The sequence below is a fragment of the Vanacampus margaritifer genome, chromosome 5, assembly GCF_051991255.1.
Source record: "Vanacampus margaritifer isolate UIUO_Vmar chromosome 5, RoL_Vmar_1.0, whole genome shotgun sequence".
Taxonomy (NCBI): Eukaryota; Metazoa; Chordata; class Actinopteri; order Syngnathiformes; family Syngnathidae; genus Vanacampus; species Vanacampus margaritifer.
The window spans coordinates 20,864,845-20,888,566 of record NC_135436.1 but is presented as its reverse complement, the minus strand read 5'-3'; the positions used below and the strand labels follow the sequence as shown (position 1 = coordinate 20,888,566).

The 23,722-nt window shown below is 39.5% G+C and overlaps 2 protein-coding genes across 14 annotated transcripts in view; one reads left to right on the top strand and one right to left on the bottom strand.

The window, feature by feature from the left end:
* LOC144052618 (uncharacterized) overlaps positions 1-23,498 on the bottom strand; it is a 74,767-nt gene extending 51,269 nt beyond the window's left edge. For all 13 annotated transcript variants that reach the window (XR_013294260.1, XM_077566849.1, XM_077566850.1 and 10 more), the window contains exons 1-38: positions 22,890-23,498; positions 20,169-20,213; positions 19,982-20,075; positions 19,821-19,908; positions 18,890-19,078; positions 18,174-18,279; positions 17,856-18,089; positions 17,638-17,739; positions 17,290-17,481; positions 17,031-17,141; positions 16,381-16,573; positions 15,056-15,192; positions 14,667-14,891; positions 14,402-14,543; positions 14,199-14,322; positions 12,569-12,760; positions 12,362-12,499; positions 11,388-11,570; positions 11,098-11,292; positions 10,763-10,911; positions 10,505-10,673; positions 10,283-10,417; positions 9,359-9,511; positions 8,916-9,117; positions 8,422-8,562; positions 8,162-8,347; positions 7,884-7,955; positions 7,688-7,814; positions 7,475-7,608; positions 6,586-6,783; positions 5,906-6,055; positions 4,466-4,645; positions 4,225-4,341; positions 3,746-3,895; positions 3,042-3,194; positions 2,600-2,815; positions 2,400-2,504; positions 953-1,097 (exon numbers count right to left, since the gene is read on the bottom strand). Coding sequence is in view for 12 of the 13 variants with exons in the window: in XM_077566849.1 (XP_077422975.1) it covers positions 953-1,097; positions 2,400-2,504; positions 2,600-2,815; positions 3,042-3,194; positions 3,746-3,895; positions 4,225-4,341; positions 4,466-4,645; positions 5,906-6,055; positions 6,586-6,783; positions 7,475-7,608; positions 7,688-7,814; positions 7,884-7,955; positions 8,162-8,347; positions 8,422-8,562; positions 8,916-9,117; positions 9,359-9,511; positions 10,283-10,417; positions 10,505-10,673; positions 10,763-10,911; positions 11,098-11,292; positions 11,388-11,570; positions 12,362-12,499; positions 12,569-12,760; positions 14,199-14,322; positions 14,402-14,543; positions 14,667-14,891; positions 15,056-15,192; positions 16,381-16,573; positions 17,031-17,141; positions 17,290-17,481; positions 17,638-17,739; positions 17,856-18,089; positions 18,174-18,207 (5,084 nt within the window). In the remaining variant the exon portion in view is untranslated. The remainder of the gene's footprint in view (positions 1-952; positions 1,098-2,399; positions 2,505-2,599; positions 2,816-3,041; positions 3,195-3,745; positions 3,896-4,224; positions 4,342-4,465; positions 4,646-5,905; positions 6,056-6,585; positions 6,784-7,474; positions 7,609-7,687; positions 7,815-7,883; positions 7,956-8,161; positions 8,348-8,421; positions 8,563-8,915; positions 9,118-9,358; positions 9,512-10,282; positions 10,418-10,504; positions 10,674-10,762; positions 10,912-11,097; positions 11,293-11,387; positions 11,571-12,361; positions 12,500-12,568; positions 12,761-14,198; positions 14,323-14,401; positions 14,544-14,666; positions 14,892-15,055; positions 15,193-16,380; positions 16,574-17,030; positions 17,142-17,289; positions 17,482-17,637; positions 17,740-17,855; positions 18,090-18,173; positions 18,280-18,889; positions 19,079-19,820; positions 19,909-19,981; positions 20,076-20,168; positions 20,214-22,889) is intronic.
* LOC144052622 (uncharacterized) lies at positions 20,978-23,563 on the top strand. The gene is made up of 10 exons (XM_077566865.1): positions 20,978-21,085; positions 21,150-21,452; positions 21,524-21,565; positions 21,678-21,713; positions 21,808-21,921; positions 22,019-22,055; positions 22,136-22,176; positions 22,245-22,295; positions 22,384-22,496; positions 22,908-23,563. Exons 1-10 carry the CDS (start codon positions 21,037-21,039, stop codon positions 23,037-23,039), a joined length of 918 nt encoding a protein of 305 aa, XP_077422991.1. The 5' UTR covers positions 20,978-21,036; the 3' UTR covers positions 23,040-23,563.
* Positions 23,564-23,722: the final 159 nt, after the last annotated feature.

Below are 23,722 nucleotides of genomic sequence, written 5' to 3'. Positions count from 1 at the left end.
AGCATTAAGCAGGGTGTTCCAAAATTCACTTTACACTTCATAAAAAAAAAAAAAAAAAAGTCATTTCGGTTATCATTGAAACAGGCGTAAGGCCATCAGAAATTTGACAGCTTAGGTTTTGCAGTTTTTATAAGCATATCATACTGTATGCCCTTGCCCTTGGCTTGCCAATTGACATTGGACCGGCATTGCAAAATTGCTGCCTGGTGAAAAGTTTGTCTGTCCCCGAAGGTTGTTGTGAGGCTTCAAGCGGAAGATTATGATGTCCAAAAAGTCATGAACAAAGGACTAATTTGCATACTGATATTGCAACGCCTAAGCTAGCTGTCATATGGTGACGGCCTCAAGTCTGTCTGAATGATACCTGAAACAAAATGGAAAAAGTTAATTGTACTCCATCTTGACTTTTGACACTATATATGTATACAAAGCAGAGTATATAGTAAGAAGTAGGGGTGTGAATTGCCTAGTACCTGGTGATTCGATTCGTATCACGATTCATAGGTCACGATTCGATTCGATACCGATTAATCCTGATACGAATCTATAAATTGATTTTTACGATTTTTTTAAAACTCAAATTTTGAAAATACTAATCAGTAAACTTGTACATGTACACTGTAAGATTTGTATGAAAATGTATTTATTTATCTGAAAATTCAGGCTTATAACTGAGCCACTGCATTTAACAAACAGGTTGCAGTCGGTTTCATGTTTGAACAGCACTGAAACAAAATATTAAGGCTTAATGTTCCATTAATATAACATTCTTCCATGCTTAATGTGTGAATCCTAACCCTAAGTAAGACGTTTTGTTAAATATTCCCATAAAAAAAAAAAGTTTAAAAATCGATTCGGCCGCATATCGAATCGATTCGAGAATTACGCGCTGTTATATCGCGATATATTGCCGAATCAATTTTTTCTAACACCCCTAGTAAGTAGTAAGTACCCTCCAATGCAGCGTCCAGTAGGGAAACTTAGCCCAGCTCTGTCACAGTAAAATCCCGCAAGACAGGTTTGACAGTCCTCATGTGTGTGCAGGCCTGTGCTGTTTGACCAACTGCCTATGGGACATTCCATAGGAGCAGTAGTACCTGTAAGAGAAGACTAGAAGTTGACTAAAATTGTACAAATCCAAACTAGACTTATTGTTTAAATGTCCTGTTGTACCTTTTTGCACTTTAAGATGGAATAAGTGCAACAAAATCGATGTAACCTGTAATAATGTGTCCGAAAGGAAAAAATGGAATAAAACAAACTTTGAGGCCACAGTCAGTAGTTAAGGGGGGGGGGGGGTTTGAAAGAAAACGGTCAGTGCCTCCCCTCTAAGTAAACATATTAATCTGGAGAAAGCAGTGTTAAAAAGTTAGTAGATAAATGTTGTCAGAAAATCCCTGAGGCCACCAGACGGTAATTAGCATAAATAAAACAGTAGTGGCCTTAGACTAGAACGGAGCAGAATGTTAACCGCACGCAGCATACATTTGGTTACATTAGCTAGTAAAACAAGCTGCATCTGCGCTCCATCGAAACCCTGGGACTGTACTTGAAAATGTAAGGACTGTGACCGAAAGAATGTCCAGCACCACCCTTTGGGTATCTGACCACCACGAATGACTGCTCAGTGCGCCCGGGCTGTGGAATGTGAAATTACATCCCTGTGCACATTTGCTTTATATCCATCCATCCATCCATTAGTTGTACCAGGGATGTGTTTTGACCAAAGTGAAATTATCTGAAAATTTAGCCGGGGGTCTGGGGGCCGTTGGCACCCAGCTAGGTCCAGGGTTAGGGTTAGAGCTCATGGGTTTTCCGTGTTTTTAAGTACTTTCAATGCACTCACATGACAAAGAAATAGACAAAACAACAGCATAAATTTTCAATGTATATTGAACTATCCCATATAAATTGGCAGTTTTAGTCAACTCAAAATCAGTCACATTCAAAAACATTGGACTGCCTTTGCTTTTAAAAACTATCACTGAGAATATCATCATATCTAACTAATGTGATTACTAAGTTAACACATAAATAATGTTGGAAGAGTTCAAATTTCATGAACAAATAATTGTATCATGACCAAATGAAAAGTAACTCATATTAGAGCATACCACAAATGTCTTTGTTATAGCAGAAGATGTTATCTGTCGGAGTCATGTGCATACACAATGAACTACTACTAAAAAAAATAAATAAAAAAAATCTGATTTTTTTTTTTTTTGGGGGGGAGATAAAAAAAAGCGGAATTCCGCGAATTAGCGGAAAAATCACATCCCTGTTGTACTGCTTATCTTAGGTTTGCTTTTTGTTTTGTGTACAGTACTTCGTTTCAGACGCGGTCTGTTGTTTTTGTCAATCACATTGTACATATTGTACATACAGTATGAACTCGTCACCTGCTGGGCAGTAATGACCAAGAGGACATTTTGAACCAGAAAATCCGTCCAATGGTGTTGGAGAGGTTGCGCCACCTTTGCACCAAAAACCAGCAAGGCATGGTCCTATAAGTGTCGGGGGGGGGGGGGGGGGAAGGATCATAACCATAACACCAATGCAGATATACATTATACAGTGTAGCAATCATCCTTGATCAAACCTGCCGGCTCTGAAAGTCCTAGCGAAGGACAGTACTGTCCACTCGGACATGGCATGCAGCCTGAAAGGCTGTCCGCGTGCTGGCTTGGGTTGAAAGAGCCTATGGGGCAAGGGTGCTGCTTGGACATGCCTGTGCCTGCAGGGCAGTAATGTCCTTTCGGGCAGAGCCTCAGCAATGAGCCATTGGCTGGACTCAGCCTGAGATCACAGTAGTAACCTTGTGAAATGAGACGTGCATACATTGAAGTAATCATTGCCCATATGGGAATATTATTAAAACAACACTGACACAGATTAAGCTAATTAATTGAATTAATGTCAGCATGTGGATCATGTCATGAAGTTTTTATGAATAAAACATTTACCGAGACGCTTGCTCAAGTATTCTGTTGATTTAAACAGCTGCATTGTGTTATCTGAGGGAGTCAAAAGGGGGCACCCACCTGCCTCACATGTACTGCAGATTGCTTGCCTCTCTCTGTCCTGGTAAGTTCCCGATGGGCAAGGCTCTGGAGACGCACTACCATTTAGGCAAAAATGCCCAGGTGGGCATGGCAGAGCTTTTGCAACAATTTGACCAGGGGGGCACCAATAACCTGGGAAGCAAACAACTCATTACAAGGAAGTGGTTTCTTACAAAATTAGAAAAGTCCAATTAGAATATTGATAAACCCTCCAATGTCGAAAGCAATTGTGCCTTTCTCCAGGCTCCAGCTTCCGGATGGATGGACATTCCTAACTGCCATACAAATTACCACTAAGTAAATTCAAAATACTCACGCCGTGAAAACACATGGCAGACCAACAGAGAAGGTATGGGAAGATGTTTTCAGAGTAATATTGCCATCTAGTGGGAATATTTGTACATCATTTTTAGGCATCATAGATGGACGAATGGATGGACTGATTGATGAATAACACCACATAAAAAAAAAAATTGCCATCACAAAACATTACATATAAAAAAGGAAAGCACACTTTTAGTGTGTTAGTTAGCTGAAACCACACATGATAATGGCTTTAAGTATTTTGGGGAGGAATGACTAAAAAAAAAAAAAAAAGTTAACAATTTCATAATTCCAAATTGTACCACTATTGGGCCAACTTTGGAGGCTTCACTGAATTGTCATACTGTCATCACACAGACCTTGATCACACGGCCCACTTGGTGTACTAAGGCCCGGTTGACTGCAATAGAACCCTGCTGTACAAGCTTGACAGTCGGCCCTGCTGGTCAGACCAGGCACTGGAGAAAATGTACCAGCGGGACATAACTGTGGTTCTTCGGAGCCTTCAACTGTTGGGCGGCAAATAGAGTCATTTTAGGAGAATTGATTTGTTCATTCAGCGAGTTATGTGACCTAATACTGCTTTATCATGACAAAGAAACAAGTGAAAAAGAAAATATCCATATTTAATTCAGATTTGCAATTATATTCATGTTAAAATTTAATTCGCTTTTTGTTTGAGAAGAAGAAAATTGCACAGCGCTGCCTATTTGCTGTCTCCTTCCCTTAAATTTTTTTTTTAATTTTTTTTTTACTAAATACCCTTTGATAAGCTCACTTAAAATGTTTATTGGCAATTAGCGAAACTTCTGTTCCAAGGCAGTAAAGCAGGGTTTACCACAGTATGTCCCACTCGGACAGATGCTGCCTGTTTCACCATCTGTTGGCTTGGATTCAATGGCTCCTCCTTCACAATAATAACCTGGAGAACAGGGACCCATCGGCAAAGCCAAACCTGTTGATCAACCACAGAAGATTTGCATATCATATAAAGGATACTTCACTCGTTACACATTCCAATGAATCCAATATTTTTATCATAATGGAGGTTGTGACTTGGCTTTTCACATTCTAATTACCTGAAATGTTACAGAAGGCTCCAGGGAGACAAGGAAGGGGCTCCGAGCTGCCTGCTGGGCAGTAAAAGCCCGGCTGGCAGCGACCCCCTGTGGAAGTGGCAGGGCATAGACAGTTGGCATTTGTATAATTATCCAGGTCAAATGGCTGCGAGTTCCACGCTGCTGAGACGCAAAACCAACCTGAGAGGAACAAATGCATGTGAAGAGTGTGACAGTTAAGGATATGAGACAGAAAAATAATACAAAAGAAGATGACAGAACATGGTTGGAGGCAGATAACGCAAGTTTGTGACTTGTAGCATGTTGCTGATGCAATAAATACAACAGACTGATTAGAGAGTTTTGAAAACTCTTAAATGTATACTTATGATATTGAAGACTGATAGATATTGTAACATTTTTAATACTTCATTTTATTTTATTAACCATTGTTACACATTATTAACATTTTAATTCTTTATATTAACCTTGTCGAAATGTTTTGTGTCCTGTGCAGAGCAGATGGTGTTGATTTCGGTATAATCCGACCTTAAACTGGGTCATACTATTTAGTCTAAAAAAGTTCCTTCTCAGCGCTTTGTGCGAAAACACATTTGGTCCTTGAGAACAGAATCTGTTTTGAACACCCACATCTGACTCTGTTTTCGCCATCGCTCACGGAAAAGTACCAGAGAGTATGTTTTGTCTACAAATGAAAGAGAGGAGGTCTTTTTAACTATAAGAAACCGTTGTGCACGCGGAAGAGCCACATTTGACGTTCTGAATCCCACGATGTTTAAGTGATGATAGAGTCGTTTATCTGTCCAGAGATCTCTGATTGATTAAAAATCATTTTTGCAAAGGCGTATTTTTCTTACATTAAATCTATCTTCATTTTTGGAACACGCAAAGAGGACAAAATTATTTTATTCCTCTTCAAGACCTGTTTTGAAGAAGTGGATGACATCAAAATGGCCTTGATGACAAAAAAACACAGATGGTCTATATTTGTGTATAGCGTTCACCATTATGCGTTAGCATTAAGCTAGCTGATTTTGAGGCATGGTTATGTAGTTTTGTATAAGAAATGTTTAATTGACTTTTACATTATGTTTAGTACACAGTCATGGCAAACCACCAACCCCACACTGAACCTTGGGTCTGTTCAAGAGTGTATTTCTCCTTGCCTCCATTCCTTAGTGATTGCTCATGCGGGGTTTAGTTGGTCTCAGTGTGTGAGCAGTGTGGTCCTACAAAGTGCTTTGAGAATAACCTTTGTCGTAAATTGGTGCTATACAAATAAAATTGCCTTGACCTGACATAACAGTCTTGAATAAAAAGGCTCTTTGTGCAGTACTGCTTAATACTGGACCCTAGAAATAGAAGACTGTGTGCACTAGCAATGATAAATGACTTTTTAGCTCAATGAACAAAACTAATAAATAAATACTCATTACTGACCAGCTTTGCATTTTCCAGACACATTAGTCAGCCTCTCCTTTTCACAGTAGTGTCCAGGGGGGCAAGGCAAGCAGCTGTCCAGACTCTGGGTCATGCGCTCGGGGTTGTAGTAGCCACGAGGGCATGGATACTGAGTGGCATGCCTTGTACCTACAGTGTGCATACAACACATTTAGGACTGCTCAACTGTGGTATTTTCCCAACAGTTAGCACAAATTCATAATGTAAGGAGTATCTAATATGAGAGTCAAACATTCTACCTTTAAAAATGTGACTACAGACCTACTTTTTGTCATAAGCATTAAGCATTCTTGACGAAGAAATTAAGGTCATTGTGGAAAATGACAGTTTTGCTACTTCATGCCTCACATCTTCATCTGGATTTACACCAAGATTAAGTTGGTTCTTCCTTTATCAGAGCCAAAAATGCATAATTGTATGAAACAAAATGTAAAAGCATCTCATAAAACCAAAGAATACACAATAAAGGGTAAACAGAAGTACAGTGCAGTAATGAGTATGCAGCATTATTCGGCAAAAAGATGCATATTTTAAATTAAAATTCATAATTAGAATGATTCATTTTGTATAAGTGTTGTTTTTGAGTGAAATTTATGACATGGTGTACCTAATTAAGTGTCCACACAAAGAGGTCTTCAGGTGTTTTTATGTGAGCTTACCATCTGGACAATAGAACCCTGGCGGGCAGGGAAACTTGGCGAAGTCGCTCGTCTTCTCAGGGCAGTAGTAGCCAGCAGGGCAGGGCGAACACACCGACTGTCCTGTGAGGTTTGTGTAGGATCCAGCTGGGCAGGATGCTGGGATTGTACTGCCTTCCAGGCAGTAATGAGCGGGTGGGCAAAGACCTCCCTCTGAGCCTGGGGAGGGATAAGCAATTAGATGCGGCAAATTGCTGCGATCATGACTGTTAAGCCGTTATTATGATGAATCTTGTGATAAAGCCTGATTAATTCATGTATCACTGTCAACAAAACACCCTCACGCGTTCACATTGCCTGCATTTGTCGGCATCTGTTTTTGTAATACCTCTCTCCACATTCAAATTAGCACTACATCACTATATTCAATTTGTAAATACAGTGCTGTGAATATGAATAAAATATTAATACCTCGGTAAACATTATTATTACCATGGGCTTGTTTGTATACAATTACTGGCTATACGCTGCTAAAACTGGGGTTTTAGCAGTGGTGAGTGGTCACAGCAGACCATCTATTCTGGCCTAAACGCTATCAGAAAGACCGACCTACATTTACAACTTAAATGAAATTGTAGTCATTTCTTCAGCCCAAGAGAGAGTGTTTTCCCAGCTAGCGAGCTATCTTAGCTTACGATGCAGCTGGTGGTCCACGGCACCAATGATTTATTATTTACTGAGAGGCACAGAAAGTCAACCTGGATTCTACCTTTGGCCACTAGATAAAGTCGCTTTTAACTAAAAAGAAAAACTTTTCCAGAAAGCATACTTTAATATATGAACAAAAAACTGTTTGCCATGATTTCTTACATTTCTGTAAGAAAAGGACACAAAAACTTAGTAATGCTACCTGTGGCTGCTGAGTCTCCACCTGAACAGTAAAATCCTGTCTGACATTTTCCCGAGGGTCGACTCAGACCTTCAGTGGCACAGAATTGACCTGCTGGACACGAGCTGCAGCCAGTGATGTCCGTCACATAAAGACTAAAAAGCACACACAAAGTAATTTGGTAATGCAAAATGTCTACTTTCTAAGATATGTGTCACATTCTTGTTCCCTCACCGGTCTGAGTAGGTTCCAACAGGACATGGTAATGGGAGACTGGTCCCCTCAGGACAGTACCTTCCCTTTGGACATGCTCCTCCAACTCCAATGCTGTAGTTTCCATCCGGATTTGGGAAGTTTACACCTTTAAAAAGGTTGTATTTGGGATCCAGCTCATCTGTATGATGGGGTAAGATTGACAAATTTAAATTACCTGCTATGCAGTAATAACCAGCCTGGCAGGGCCCAGTGGGCTCAGAGAGACCCCAGTCCTCACAGTAGACGCCTGTTAAGAAGTATTGGGAAAAAAGAGAAAGAAACAGAAAGTCATAATAAAATAAAATTTTAAAAAATATATCATCAGAGAGATAAGCATTCACCATACATTAAATACAACACATAGAACTGGTCTATATTTTAAAGCGTTGAGAGATTTCTTTTCAGTGTTGTTTTCGCTAAGTGATGACAACAAGCATGAGACAATGCTCTCACCTGCTGGACAAATGAGGCACTGCTCCACTTGGCTGAAGCCCAGCTGAGGGTTGTATGTGCCAGGAGGGCAGGGCAGGATGCCCTCAACACCCCCCGCAAGACAATAGTGACCTAACGGGCAAGGTTGAATACCCTCCCCTGATAGACAGTAGCTCCCAGGGGGGCAATCTCGGCATGCTTCTGCACCTTCAAATACAAAAAGTATTTAAAAACACATCTTTATTCCATACTGACCTCATTTGATCTGACTTCTGCAGTACCTGTTGCGTTTGTGTAGGTCCCGTCAGGGCATGGTGTAGGGGAGGCTGAACCCATGAGACAGTAATGTCCAACAGGACAAATGTCCCCTGTCAAACCATCAAATGGCTTCGGAGACATTGAGCCCCCTGAACAATAAAACCCTTTAAAAAAAAAAAAAGTGTGGAAGACATTAAGGTTTTTTTTTAATCAGCAATAGTGTTTAATCTTTATTGGTCAATTTAACCTCTTTAACCAAGCACAATATAAAGGCCAATATCAATTAGCTTCATAGGGCCGTCAAAGGAAATTATTTGGAAGCGCTTTTAATTGAACTGTTTTTTGTTTTTTACTGTGACCTTTTACATTACCATTAAAATGAAATTTTATTGAGTTATAATTTCAAACTTTATAATCCAAATAAAAGGGCACAAATGTAATAATATGAGGTATTGTAGGATTTTTATTTTTATTTTTTTACATATATACTTTAAATACACTGAAATGGATACATCACCTGTGTCACATGTCCCTGAAGGTTGTCTTATTCCAGTTGAGTTACAGTAAAGTCCAGGGGGGCAGGGCAGGCAGTAGGACAAGTTTTGGGCCCCCACAGTGTTACTCCAAGTTCCAACAGGACAGGGGTGTTGTTGAGGGTGTTTTGTCCCTCTGGGGCAAACATAGCCTGCAGGACACACCCCCCCAGAGTCCACAGCAATCTGAGGGAATAAACTGTAGAGTCATCAAATGATCATTCATTATTTTTATCATATTTTAATTGTTTGATAAAGCCCTTGCTTCAGTTTCTTGGGATTAAAAAAGAAGTCGTACTCAAATGAAATAATTAATTAAAATAAAAACAGTAATTCAAACATTGAAAAATAATAGAATACCACTCAGAATTGATCACATAATGTAGGATGAGTATCTAGTGCTTGAGTCATTTTATTGGTGTCTTACTGGAGAGGCTGCGGAGGCTGCCGAGGTGCAATAATGCCCAGGGTCGCAGAGGCCCTCCGGGTCAGAGAGGCCAGATTTACTGCAAAACCATCCTGCCTCACATGGCCGACAATGCTGCACATCTTCACCACCGGGCTCATCGGAATACCACCCCTGAATTATAACATTATATATAATTTATGTAATATTATTACCACTAGCCCCAGTCACATATACATATATATATATATATATATATATATATATATATATATATATATATATATATATATATATATATATATATATATATATATATATATATATATATATATATATATATATAAAATGGACATAAAAAGTCTACACACCAGTGTTTAGATGCCAGAATTTTGTGACCTGTGCAAATCAATTGAAAATTTTTCACTTTTTTCATCTTTTAGGAAGGGGAAGTAAAAGTAAATGACTGAAATAGTGTCAATACAGAAGTGTGCACACCCTTTTTAAACTGGGATGTGGCCTTTTCCTGACACTTTTTAGGCAGAAGCCCAAAAGTTTTGTGCTAACACTAACTGCTATTTTGAACTGTTCATAATTCTCTCCACCTTATATGAAGACCCAGTTCCAACTGAAAAAAACAAATGCAAAGCCACAAAGCATGGTGCTGCCTTCCACATGACTTCACTGAAGGTATGGTGTTCCTAGGGATGAGCAGTTTTGTGTTTGCACCAAATATAACTTTTGGAGTTATGGCCAAAATTTTCAACCTTCATTTTATTGAACAATATAACACATTTTCCCACATTTGGGAGATTTTGTAATGGCTCAATAAAACTAAACTTAAACTAGTTCACAGTTATATTGGGCTATTTTTTAAGATCACAAAATTTGGCATTTGAACAGGGGTGCGTATGCTTCACTGTACAAATTATGCACGAAACTGACTGTAGGGCAGGGGCGGGGAAAAGAAGACGCTGGAGGACAGTAGTATCCTCTTGGGCACAGCGGTGGCTGGGACAAGCCTGTCTGGTTGCACAGTCGACCTCCTTGACACTGCATACACGACTGTGCACCTTGACGCTTTGGAGGATAAGAGAAAACAATCCTGAAGTAGGTAATTATACTACATATGCATCAGCTCAGCACAACTTCAGTTTTTGTTCATACTGGCTGGAAAGTTCCAAGAGGACAAGGCTCTGGCCTGACTGCTCCTTCTACTGTATAATGACCCTGCTCTGCTTCATGCTGAATAGGAGAAGCTGAACCGCCAGTGCAGTAATATCCAGGAGAGCAGGGGCCTGAAGGTGAGGTGTTGTTTGAACCTAAACAACACAACCTTCAAGGGAGAGAAGCACAATACTGTGGGAGCCACTCTGTATTAAAGAAAGTGTTCATTTGGGTTTTTTTGGGGTGTGGGGGGGTTACCCTGGTGGACAGCTGATGCAATCTTGAGGTCTGCTCAGACCAGAGCTGTTGCTGAAGGTGCCAGGGGGGCATGGAATAGGTGAGGAGGAACCTGGTGGACAGTAACTTCCTGGAGGACACAAACCACCTGTCTTTCCGTCCACTGGACTCTAGATATAGACACAATAAAGATGCTCAAGTGGACAACATGAACAACATGTAGATATGAATAAAGCCAAGAAGAAGAGTACAGTACTGTTTTATTTCTGTATACAGTCTCTTTCCACTACTGAAAATGGTAACAACATCAGGCAGAATCCCTTGTAAAAAAATCTTACAACTCAGTGGTTACATACTGCAAACTTGGCTCCCTCTCTGCAGTAGAATCCACCTTTGCAGATGCCAGAGGGTTCTGCCAGGCCTACACCACTGCAGTGCCAACCTGCACCACAAAGGGAACACTCAGACTCATCACTGAGAGCTGAGCGTGAGCCATAACTTCCCTCAGGACAAGTTTGGGTGGAGGAAGATCCTTCAGGACAGTAAAAACCCTATAAAGGCAATGATAGGTAGGCACTAATAAAAGACAAGTTACATGCACTATTGGAAATCTTGTGTCAGTCTATAAAATAGTGTGTATTCCCACCTGAGGGCAGATAGAAGGAGTGTGCATTCCTGGTCTATCACAGTAGTGCCTAGACGGGCATGGAATACAAACCTCTCCACTGTGACCAGATGCAGAGCTCCTGTATTGCCCAGCTTGGCAGGGGTTGGAATACAGGTAGCCAGTCCCGGTAGGGCAGTAATGCCCATCAGGGCAAAGGCCGGTCTACAGTATAGGAATAGGTTTGTGTCAAGTTATTATACTGTGGAACAAGTATATAAGCTTATATTAGGGGGTCAAAATGTGTGTGTTAATTTTGAGTTCATTTAAAGTTCCGCCACAATTTTTTTTTACGCGCTATTAATGACCAGCCCTCACTTGGAAAGCCTGTACTGGAGGATTTACAGTCGCAATGCAGCAGACAGGTCCACGTCAAAATTTAGCAGTGCTAAATTTGATAAAAAGGCATATATTTGTGGGGACTGGGGTCAAATTTTATTTTACAATTTAAAAAAATTGCAAAATTTCACAAGTCACTTCATGTTAAAGATTAGATAGCTCTTAATATGGAAAGAAAAATGCAGTGGCTGTCACCAACAGCTTACAAATGCAATTATGCCATCTAGTGGCAAAAAAAATTACCTCAAGAAAAATCAATATCACGCTCGTTTTTTTTTACTGTACAGTACATCTATTTAATTTTAACTCAATTTTATGAATTATTATTAAATTACTGTATCAATGACTAAAAGATGCAGCTATATTTCTATAAGTTTAACATTTTTTGCCACTTTTATGTTAACAAGAGTATGAAAACTTAGGAAAAAATATTTCATTGTACATGTTATTGTACATATAGAACAGATAAAATTTGTAATTCATTGCGAGTTAACTATTGAAGTAATGCGATTAATTACAATAAAAAATGTAATTGCCTGACACCCCTAGTTTATAAATGTTTTTATTTTTTACTCAAGGGGCCAGTAGTGAAACATGCACGATCGTTGTAATCTTACAGGTGTTGTAATGGGGTGCTCCTCTGGCAGCTGAGAATAACAGTACTTTCCCTCAGGACACGAGACACACGCACTGATCTCACTTAAACCAGGATGCTCACTGTAGGTACCATTAGGGCAGGGAATTGGGTTGGGGTCCTGCAAGGAAACGTGCCAAGATGTTACAAGCAGCAGTAATAAGCCTGGATGTCCATTTATCAAACTCACAATGCCACCTCCGGGGCAGTAGAAGCCACGAGGACAGAGGGTGGCCGACCGTCGAGGGTCTCGTGCCAAGCCCTGAGAACAGAGAAAGCCTGGAGGGCACACCATGACACTTCGCATGGTTTCCTCACTTGTGGTCTCGTTGCTGCAGAAGTGGCCTGGCAAGCATGGAGAACATTCTGCAGCACCTTCGTCCTACACACACACACACACACACAAACACACACACACACGCACATAGAAAGTTATGGAGGAAGATTCAGCAAGTTGTTGATGTTAAAGATATCCACCAGTATGGGGGAGGAACACCACAAGATGCAAACTCAAGAGGCAAAGCGAGGAGATGAAAATGGAAAGTTGAAGAAACAATACTCAGAGTGCAGTGGAAACAACAAATCTGTATAGTTTGGAGTTCAACCAAAAAAATCTGGCAAAATATGCCTCAAAGGCCAAACACAGCTCATTCAAGCTATACATGGAAAAGGGTTTGGCTGCTCACTGCATGTACTACAGTGCAAAACAATTAAAATGCTTGTTATGTAAAAATAAATCTGTTTTTAAAATCTGAATTTAACACGCAATAAATGAGAGTGTTGTGAACAATTCGGAAAAATTTCAATGATTTAAGCGTTTCAGAAAATGGATGGATGGATATATGATTATATCATCACCATTTTAAAATAATGGCCTATGTCATTTTTTATACAGAAAACACAACAAAACTAAACCGGTTATATTATATGTATTAAGAATTTCATTTCAGCGGTAGAATTAATATCATTTATAATTTATTTAACTAATTTTAGCAGAGGTAGCCAGCATGATAAGGAGCTGTTAAAGGCACAAAAAAAAGTGTATCTATTTATTTTAATCAAAATATGGCTTAATCCAATATGTTAAGAAGGTAACGATACAAAATGAATAGGCTTCAAAATCTCTGCTCTCAAATGTGAATCTTTGTTGTTTATGTTTATGGCATAAAGGTCAGATGAGCGCGACCTGAGCATCGAGACCGCAGTCACATCGGATACTTATTCAATTTAAATGTCTCGGTTGGATTTTGTGTGCGTGTGTGTGTGTGTGTGTGTGTGTGTGGGATGGGGGGGTTAATTGTACTGTTCAGATTACATGAAAAAATAAATCAGATACAGTAAGTACATGGTACAGAGTCAGTAGGCCCGTTACAGCCACACCCCAAAAATCTGAATCTCTTTCACACTATATCGCCACAATTCCTACTCAGTATTTGCACAATTTCAATAATAATAATAATAATAATAATAATAGAGTGCTTTAGTGTTATTAAAAAAAAACTCCCTGCACAGTTAATAAATATTTAACGATGGTAAGAGTTTGAACTTTGAAACAAATTACTTCTTATAGGAAACTTAGTTTAAAATTAGAACTTGGAAGTAAACCAGCGTCACAGAATGCATCATAGAGGTTGGACTGCATAATAAAACTTGCTCCTCTCTTCTACAGATAGAAGGTGACTAATATGAGACGTATCACTGTGGAGGCTGAAAATGTAAAAAAATAAATAAATAGCATCGTCGGGATGAGACTACAAACATGATCTGATTCTTACTGATCAGTTGACCAGTCACAATAGATGGTGGGCGATGGGCCTTACAGAGTATCTGCCGGCGCCGCACACTTTGGGGTTAACAGTGGCTGAGTGGGAGCAGAAATAACCGGCGGGGCAAATGGAGCAGTCCTCTAGTGTCTGACCTCCTTTCACACGGCGAAATGTTGAGCTGGAAGAAGGCGGGATGGGAGTGTAAATACTAAACTTGCACAAATCTCTCGGATATTTAATATAGAGTCGGTGCTTACATGGGGCAGGGGGCAGGTTTTGAGGTGCCTTCGAGACAGAATGAGCCTTCAGGGCAAAGCAGGCAATCTTCTTTCTGCCTGTTGCCCATGTAGATGCTGTATGTGCCTGCAGGGCAAGGAAACTGGGCGCCATATGCGGTCCCTGAGGATGCACATAAGTGACTCATGGATTTACTTCCTTGAAAGAGTTCCTATTTTACATGATTCATTTCTAACATTTTCACAGCCTCGGCATAATATAACACTGACTTCCACTACTGTGTACCTTCAGGACAATAGTGCCCAGAGCTGCATCGGCCCCACGGCGATCCTGATCCCACCAAACAGTACCAGCCCTGCGGGCACGGCTGGCACTCGCTCTCGGCTTCTAATCCACTCTGACCACTCCAAGTGCCAACGGGACATTTGTACTGGGTGGGGAACTTGGTGCCAGGTGGACAATAATGGCCGACGGAGCAGGAGAGAGGTGGTCTGTGGATATCACCTGTTCCTAAGAACAAATGTGAGGAATTGAATTTTGAGAACGTCTATGTCAGAAATATGTGTAATACAAGTATAATATTGGTCATTGTAAAAAATAAAAGGAAGCCACATGTAACCAGATTAACATGCTTGGCACTATTTTTTTTACTTCAATAACTAGAGGCAATGAACCTCGTAGACAAGCGTATCGGGCTGGACATTGCTGACATTGGGAACGATCCGCGAGATCCGTGCGGTTGCTCAGTGTCCCTGGAGGACACGCATTGGTTGGGGTATTGGGTTTAGATGAACCAGGAGGACATACAAACCTATTGCGATTAAAGAAAACAAACAGAAAGCAGAGACATTAAAACAAATATAAAAAGAATGGACATTTCATGAGTTAAAGACAATAATAATCAATTTAAGCGTAACCTACTAGACAATTTCCAATATATTGTTCAAGGGGTAGGTCCATTTGCTTTAGGTAAGACATCCCACAGATTCCAATCAAAAGGTAACATAGTTTCCATGCTTGCAGCCTTGCAATAAATACTTTGCTTTTTTCTTCATCTACTAAAGCTTAATAAATTATTTAGATATACACAAGGGGCAAGTGAGAAACTATCAAATTTTTGGCATGTAATACATTTTTTATTATTATTATTTTTGCTTTCATAAGAGAAGGTATGGTGTACATGTATCCCACACATGGGATACAAAAAATATTGTTTATTACTAGGGTTGTAGTTTTTTGTTTGCTTTGGAGTAAGGCTGAACAAATCAAACCATCATCGCTTCAAACGCTTCATTTCAGTCAGTAGGATTTATTTTTATCTATATATGAATGTTTTGAAATTCGATTGATATAGCGACTAGATAAGTTCAGTCCTTAAGAAGTGCAGTCCACATGTTTACATACCTTTGTGTCATGAAACATGAAAAGTTGAAGTGATGAAGTCACAGATGTATTTGCATTATTGTTGTAGTTTGACTTATGGCACTTCTGGTGCACACTTTGGTTTGATAGCATTTTTTGATGTCATAGTACGCTTAAAAGGCTGCAAGTCGAAGTGTTTTAATAAGTAACAACTCTAACTTAAGTAGAACTGTCTTTCATATTAATTAATGGTTCATTTGCCTTTATTTTAGTGTATGCCTAACCTATAAGACCAAAATATTTGTCTATAATAAATCGGATATTGTTTTGCAATATATAGATGGTTAGATGATCTGGAAAAAATAATTGCATATTACATCACAATCACAATATTGAGGGTGTGTGAGGGTTCGCAATTAGATTGTTTTTCAAAATCATTCCGCATCTTAACTGAGAGGAGTACTGATAATGCTGAGAATCTACAATATTTAGTCGAGTGAGCATTATTATCTTTGTAAAGGAACACATGTCTCTTCAAACTGTGCAGATGTACTTTAAGTAGTGCCTATTGAGTGAGTGTGAATGGCTTCCAAAATATATAGTCAAAATTTGTATTCTATGTGCGGAATCTCTTCACCCTTGCATGCAGTCCACATCTGGAGCCGTCAGAGCAACCCGAGTGCAGGCCTTGCCCGCGTGGCACTCTCTGCAGTCAGCCAACTCAGCCTGACCCTCCAAGGGATTAAAGGAGCCCGGCAGACACGGCACAGGGTCACTTGTCCCCTCTGGGCAATAGAAACCGGCTGGGCATTTGAGACAGTCCTTCGAACCTGGAGGAAAAGCACATTTACAGTGCATAGACACGGGAATGTTGTGTGTAGAATTATTAATGGCGGGAATAAGGCAGTTGAGAATGATCCATTATGCAAGTTGTTTGTTATTTACATTAGAACAGTTTACATAGTTTCACTAACTTGATGTTATTTCATTATATTATTTTCTTTACTTTAATTCCTGGAATATCATCCAGCATATTATTTCTGTATACGATAACCCCTTCTCTGCCTTGTTTTGCATCCATCTGTTCCGATTCATATTCACATCATGAATCATCATAAATATATGGACTGTCCTATATAGGTTCTCTTTTATGTAACAGTACTGACATCTCATGAAACACATTCTAAAAGGGCAAACATGAGCTTCCTGTTTAAAGAATGCATGTCTGTGACTATGAAAAGGGTGTTTAATTATTTGTCCATGTTAGATGATGACATATAAACCAACTTATTGCCCCTTGATGAGGGGTGAAGGTGCCTCGGGGACAGGAGACTTCCTCCAGTGTGCCGGCAGGGCAGAACCTTCCACGAGCGCAAAGCAAACCAGGAGCGGAGGAGCCTGTCAATACAAACACACAGTACCCAACTTAAGCTTTTTAAATCAGAGCAGTCTTTTCCTCTTGCACAGGGGTAGATTTTAATTACACCGCTGTTTTGTTTGTGTGTATTTCTCCTGCAAATGAGGTCGGCCATTACTTCAAACTTGCCTGTTGGACAGAATCGTCCTTCGCTGCATCTTTTGCAAGCTGCCCTACTTGTCTGACCCACTTGTTCTCCTGCTGTTCCCGCAGGGCAAGGTGACCCGTGAGGGGTGGCGGTGCCTTCCTCACAGTAGAAACCCGGTGGGCACAAGAACTGAGGGGTGGGTCGAGCTGAAGTCCCTTCCAGACAGTAAAACCCTAGAGACGAGTATTTGTGGATAAGAAAAGAACACTTTTAACATATACTGCAGTGAAAGTAAAATGTGTGTACTTGACTTCCCACTTGACATAAATGCACTTGGCTGAGGTAATGATTACTTTAATAATTAATCAACACTCTAATCAGTCTGCTACCTGCAGGACAGATTGTGCAGTCTGTCACCCTCCGGAGACCTTCTTTGGGACCATAGCTCCCTGCGGGACAAGGTATTGCTACACCTCCATCACAGTAATGACCTATGATGAAAAAAAATATGCATACTTTTTATATGTTACAGACATGGATATTATTACCTCCCTTCTAGGAGGAATGGATATTACAATATAGTGTTACCGCAGCGATGGACACTAACCTCCTGGACACACAATACAGACTGAATCCTCTTGTGGGTGTTTGTATGTGCCTGGTCTACATGCAGTGGGTTGACTTGACCTTTGGTCCGATTGCCTCCAGAGAGGGGGCGTGGCTCCCCCGCACATTGAGGAGGTATCATTACATCTATGACATGAGGTCTGGCCCAGTGTGGATGTTGAGCCAGGTGGACAAGTGAGCGGCTGGAACGTCCCACTGGATGGACAGTAACTTCCTATATGGAAGTCGGAGGGGCCCTTTAGATATTATAGATCACATGTACTCATATGTATTATATAATATGGTATTTTTTCCAAACCTGTAGGACATTGAAGGCAGTGTGTAGTCCACATACTGGAGTAGAAACCTGGGGGACAGTCATTACACTCAGTGTGATGGACGTTTGGCTCTTTTCCAGGCCCACACTGTTGAACATAAAAGTGCTGCAGGTGAATAATACATTTAACAGGGATGTGATTTGACCAAAGTGAAATTATCTGAAAATTTAGCCGGAGGTCTGGGGGCCGCTGGCACCCAGCTAGGTCCAGGGTGGTGTTTTTAAGTACTTTCAATGCACTCACATGACAAAGAAATAGACAAAACAACAGCATAAATTTTCAATGTATATTGAACTATCCCATATAAAATGGCAGTTTTAGTCAACTCAAAATCAGTCACATTCAAAAACATTGGACTGCCTTTGCTTTTAAAAACTATCACTGAGAATATCATCATATCTAACTAATGTGATTACTAAGTTAACACATAAATAATGTTGAAGAGTTCAAATTTCATGAACAAATAATTGTATCATGACCAAATGAAAAGTAACTCATATTAGAGCATACCACAAATGTCTTTGTTATAGCAGAAGATGTTATCTGTCGGAGTCATGTGCATACACAATGAAATACAAAAAAAAAAAAAATCGGATTTTTTTTTTTTGGGGGGGAGATAAAAAAAAAAAGCGGAATTCCGCGAATTAGCGGAAAAATCACATCCCTGATTTAACAAGACACAATAAACATCTCTTACCTTGTGTGCAACTCCAAATGTGCAAACGGAGTCTATAGGACATGTTAGACATTGGAGAATCCCTTCGGGAGAATGTTCCCCAGGAGGACATAACGAGATGCTTCCATTGGCTGGAAAGCAGGAGAAACCTGCTGGGCAGAGCCTGCAGTCCACTCGGTCCTCAGACGTGATCAGACCTAGTAAACAAGGCTGAAACACACGACAGGAAGTCATGACATAATGCAATATCTCATTCATAATAAATGACATAATCACCACTGGTAATTCTTCAGTACATCTTTATGCCTAAGAGAATATGCCTGTGACTATTTACGTTGTAGATTCTCACTAAAGGCATCGAAACTATGAATGAACACATGTGGGGTTATGCACGTGGAAAAAAATGTATTATATTCTAGTTTCTTCAAAATAGTCACTCTTTGCTCTGTTGTTTTTTTTTTGCACACTCTTGGCATTCCCTCAGTGAGCTTCAAGAGCAAAGGGTGGCTATTTTGAAGAAACTAGAATCTAAAACATGTTTTCACATATTTCCCCTTTTTTCTTACGTACATAACTCCACATGTTCATTTAGTTTTGATGCCTTCAGTGAGAATCTACAATGTAAATAGTACTGTATGCATTTATTGCAAAAGTCAGAGTCCAATGCTCCCTGTGTGCAGATTCCCCATTCAAATGCCAATTGTTTACGTCATTATTTTCTTTCAACTTCTATGTTTTATTGGGGCTCTAAAAATGACAAACAAACAAAAATCACACAATCTTGGCATGGCCTTAACCCCATTGTGAATCTTTGGCATGTGTTGGACTTGGACTGAGACGTTGTTAAACCATATGAAAACAATTTGAATTGATGCCTTTTATTCATTGTGGCTAAAGGCAACTCACTCAATGAAATGTAAGATGGTTTAGACTTTTAAGATTTTTGGCTTACCTTGCAGTCACTGATCCTGCTTTTGCCTGTGTATGGATTGAATGTTCCCAAGGCACATCTCTGAGCCGCAGATACATTTCCAGGACAACTGTGGAACATCCATACTTTTACCATTTACAAAATGACTTTCATCTTTTCTTTTTATTTGGTTGGTGGCTTACAAATGACCCGAGGGGCACTCTAGGCAGTGTTGGTGGGAGAAGTATGTTCCCTCTGGACACTCAACAATTTCGATCGGGGATGGCTCTGCACTGGCTTCAAATTATTAGACACAAATACATTTCAGATGCTACTTGCTAAAATAGCTAAAGTAAGATCATAAACACTTTTAAGGGTCATTGTTCTTACCAGATGGCAGTCCGGCTTGGATGCACAGCACAAAAATGAATACATCTGAAAACCAAAACAGATGCATTGTCAATAAATTTCTAATCTAGGCAACACAGACACTGAAATAGGCTGTTCATTCAGAAGTGTTTGGTCTGAGTCTGCGTGACTGTTTAATGTATGAAAGTGAGAAGCACTCAGTCGCGGAAAGTGAACCGAGAACACGGAAAGCGATTCCCAAGGGACCGCCAAAGTTGATAATGGTGTTCGGTGATGGTGTGTAACCGGATTCTCCATGTTCATAATGCATGAGTATGTGCTAAAGAGAACTCATCTGCGTTTGTAATTATTCATGTGGCCTGTGCTATTCATTTGGTGGTGACAATGTGGTGAACAAAACATGGGAAATACAAAATGAAAATGAAAAAAAAAAACAGTTAAAAAAGACTGCTGACTGATGTAGACGGTTCGTATTTATGATTCGAAGATTAACATCAGACACATCCTGTTGTTTGGATGAGCATCAGTGGTTCTGCAGACATGTATTGAAAACCACATCTCCGCCTATTGCATCATTTATCGCAAGCTTGTTTTGTCTTTTTACTTGACTACTGTTTTCTAGTGTCTTTAAATATCAATGAGTGGGTTTATTGTTAGCATATCATCTTTGATGACTAAATTGTTATCTCAACAGTCTCAACTGAACTTTCCATTGCAACGCAACAGCTGCAAAGATTGGAAAGTTATTTTCTTACAGTCTTGCGTACACCACTTCCTGTGGTTAAATGGGTGAGGCCTTGCCAGTATATTTCTACAATGGTGAAAAATGAGCGCAACACATTGAATGTATTTTAAAGGCAGCACTCATCTGGATTACATGTGAAGAACAATGCTGATCCCTTTTTATTTAACACTGCTTTATCTAATAATGACCAAAGGTAACAATGATCGGATTTTAAGTGTCAAATTATGTTATATAACAATAATTCTCTCTTTTTACAGACACCGTTTGCTGCATGGACACCAAGGTGTCCTTCGAGCTAAAAACTGTTACATTGGGGCAATCTCTCACACTAAAATGCCATTACAACTGCTCTAATGGATTTGTTCGGGGCTGTTGGAGCAAAGCGTCCGATAACTCTGTTTGCCTCGGGAACCTAAGCAGCGACCCTTGCAGAATAACACTTCATCTGCCCACTGTTTCCACTGAAGATCTCAAGTATAACTACACTTGTTACACACAAGCAACAGATGACCCGCAGCTTAAAACAAAAACAGTGCATGTTGTATCTCTACATGTAAAAGGTACCAAAATGTGCTATGATATAATTGAAGTAACATATAGATGTAATTTTTTTGTTGTTGTTTGTTTCCAGCTCAGACAACTGCCCAAACCTGGACAGCGGCTCCGAGTAATAGTGAGTAGAAAAAGTGGGGAATATGTAATTTACATACCGAGTAATTCGCTAAATGCATTTATTTACATTACACGTTCCTTTTGTCACCACAAACTGTGATTTTCCTTCACAGTGCCTACTACAGTTAAGCCAAAGGATTCAAGCGGAGGTGAGATATCACTGTAGCACTTTCTCTAAGTACACACTATCAAATATATTCATTACAATGAAGTATGACAGTATTTTTTTCTTCTCCTTAAAAGCATGGCAATTTACAGAAATTCACGTTTTGGCTATCTTTTCCCTTGCTGTGGCCATGGCGTTGACGGCGCTCGTAGTTTATTTATGTGTGAACCGCAATCGATGCAGCAGGAATGGTAAGTATGATAAGCAAAATTATAAAATTTGTCAAATGAATCTGAAATTTGAACACAATTTAATCTTAAATTCATATGTTTGACTGACACATTACAGTGGATGATGACGATGATGGTGATATGTCCAGATCAGGGTTAGCTTTTAATATTTTTTAATATATCAATAATCAGAACTTTGTGATTTGTATTTATTTTTTGTTTCCTCCAATTTCAGCTCACCGCTACATTCCCGAGTTGTTTTCTCACCCATGAATGGTAACTATATGAAAAACTTAATGCACTAAATTAAAATCTGGTATTTACCAATCCTTCATTCTACCCAGATTCATCAACATCCCAAAATGCGCAACTAACTTCAAGGGTTACCTCACAAGGTGCAACCTGCCCTGAAGCAGCACCATCACAAATATATTTTTGATGGAGGATAAACTTGTTACTAAATGATATACTCTTTATACGCAGACAATGAGAGTCAAAGTGAAGTTCCATATGCCGAAATCATGATTTCAGTCAGGGGTGTCAGTACACCAGAACTCACCCAGGTCAGCTACTTGGCAACAGAAGACTCGCAACAGGTAGGCTAAGCCACGAGACTCTGTCTAATATATATAAATATATATATTTATTTATTTTTAGATTTAATGAACACCTTGTATCCAGGCCTATCGCTATTTAATGAGCTATAGTTAAGAATGAGTTCTTTTTGTTTGGCCTCACTTTTGAATTTCCTTTAATCTGGCTGGGGCGGAATTCTTCCTTTAAAAAAAAATGAAATAAATACCATTTTGTTCCATGTTGAGATATTAAGTTCAGTACACAAACTCTAACTACAATCCTAATAAACCTGACCAGTATTGTATACGCTAACAAAAGTATGGATCCAATGTTAGTACTACTAATAATGTGAATTACTTCATTTTTGTGCACAGGTTGGTTTCTTTTTTGTTCTATTTTACTCTAATACTCACACTCTTGCTCTGCTTCAGTGGAGAGGCTGTGAATCGAGGGGTCACATACAGGCCTCGCGCTCGGCTGACAGGCTTCACCTCCCGCAGCCCAGAGAGGTCAGCCGCAAACTGAGCACCAACTCAGAGTATGCAGTCATCACGTACGACTGATTTCAGAAGAACATGAGCAGTCATCATCTGCAAGAAGAGAGAGAAAAGAAAACATGAGTTATCTGTATTCTGTTCTAGCTGATGGTGGATACAGATAATTACAGTCTGTGTGTGTGTGCATCTGTGTGGGATTCATGGGAAAGTACAAATGGTTTAATTCATGAGCAGATTTTTCAGGCATCTGTACTTGCACATTTACTTTTTTAATAACTACAATGTAATTAGTGTCAACATGCTATTAGCATAAATGCCATGTGGCTATACATGTAGGCTATGTGCTAATTGTGCGTATGTTTGTGGTTTCGTCTAGCGTGCTTGTCCTCCAATATTGAATTGTCAAATGCCTATATTATTTGTAATTGTATGTTTGTTGTAAAGCAAAACACAAAACAAAACAAAGAAACAAAAAAGCAACAATTAAAAAAAATGTATGACATAAAAAAAAGAAGCTTCCTCCAATATGGCGACCGGGAACTAAGCATTCTAGGTAATGTGACGTCATAGGAAGTGTCTTTGTGTGTATTTTACTATTTATTTATTTATTTTTCCAAAAGGTTCAGATTGACAATTGTTATTTAAAAAAAGAAATATTACGACGCTGTTTCTTTTAAAATTATTTATATGAGATTTGACCCTTGTCGGTATCCGTCGTTACAAAAGTTGCCTAGCAACAGCCGGTAACA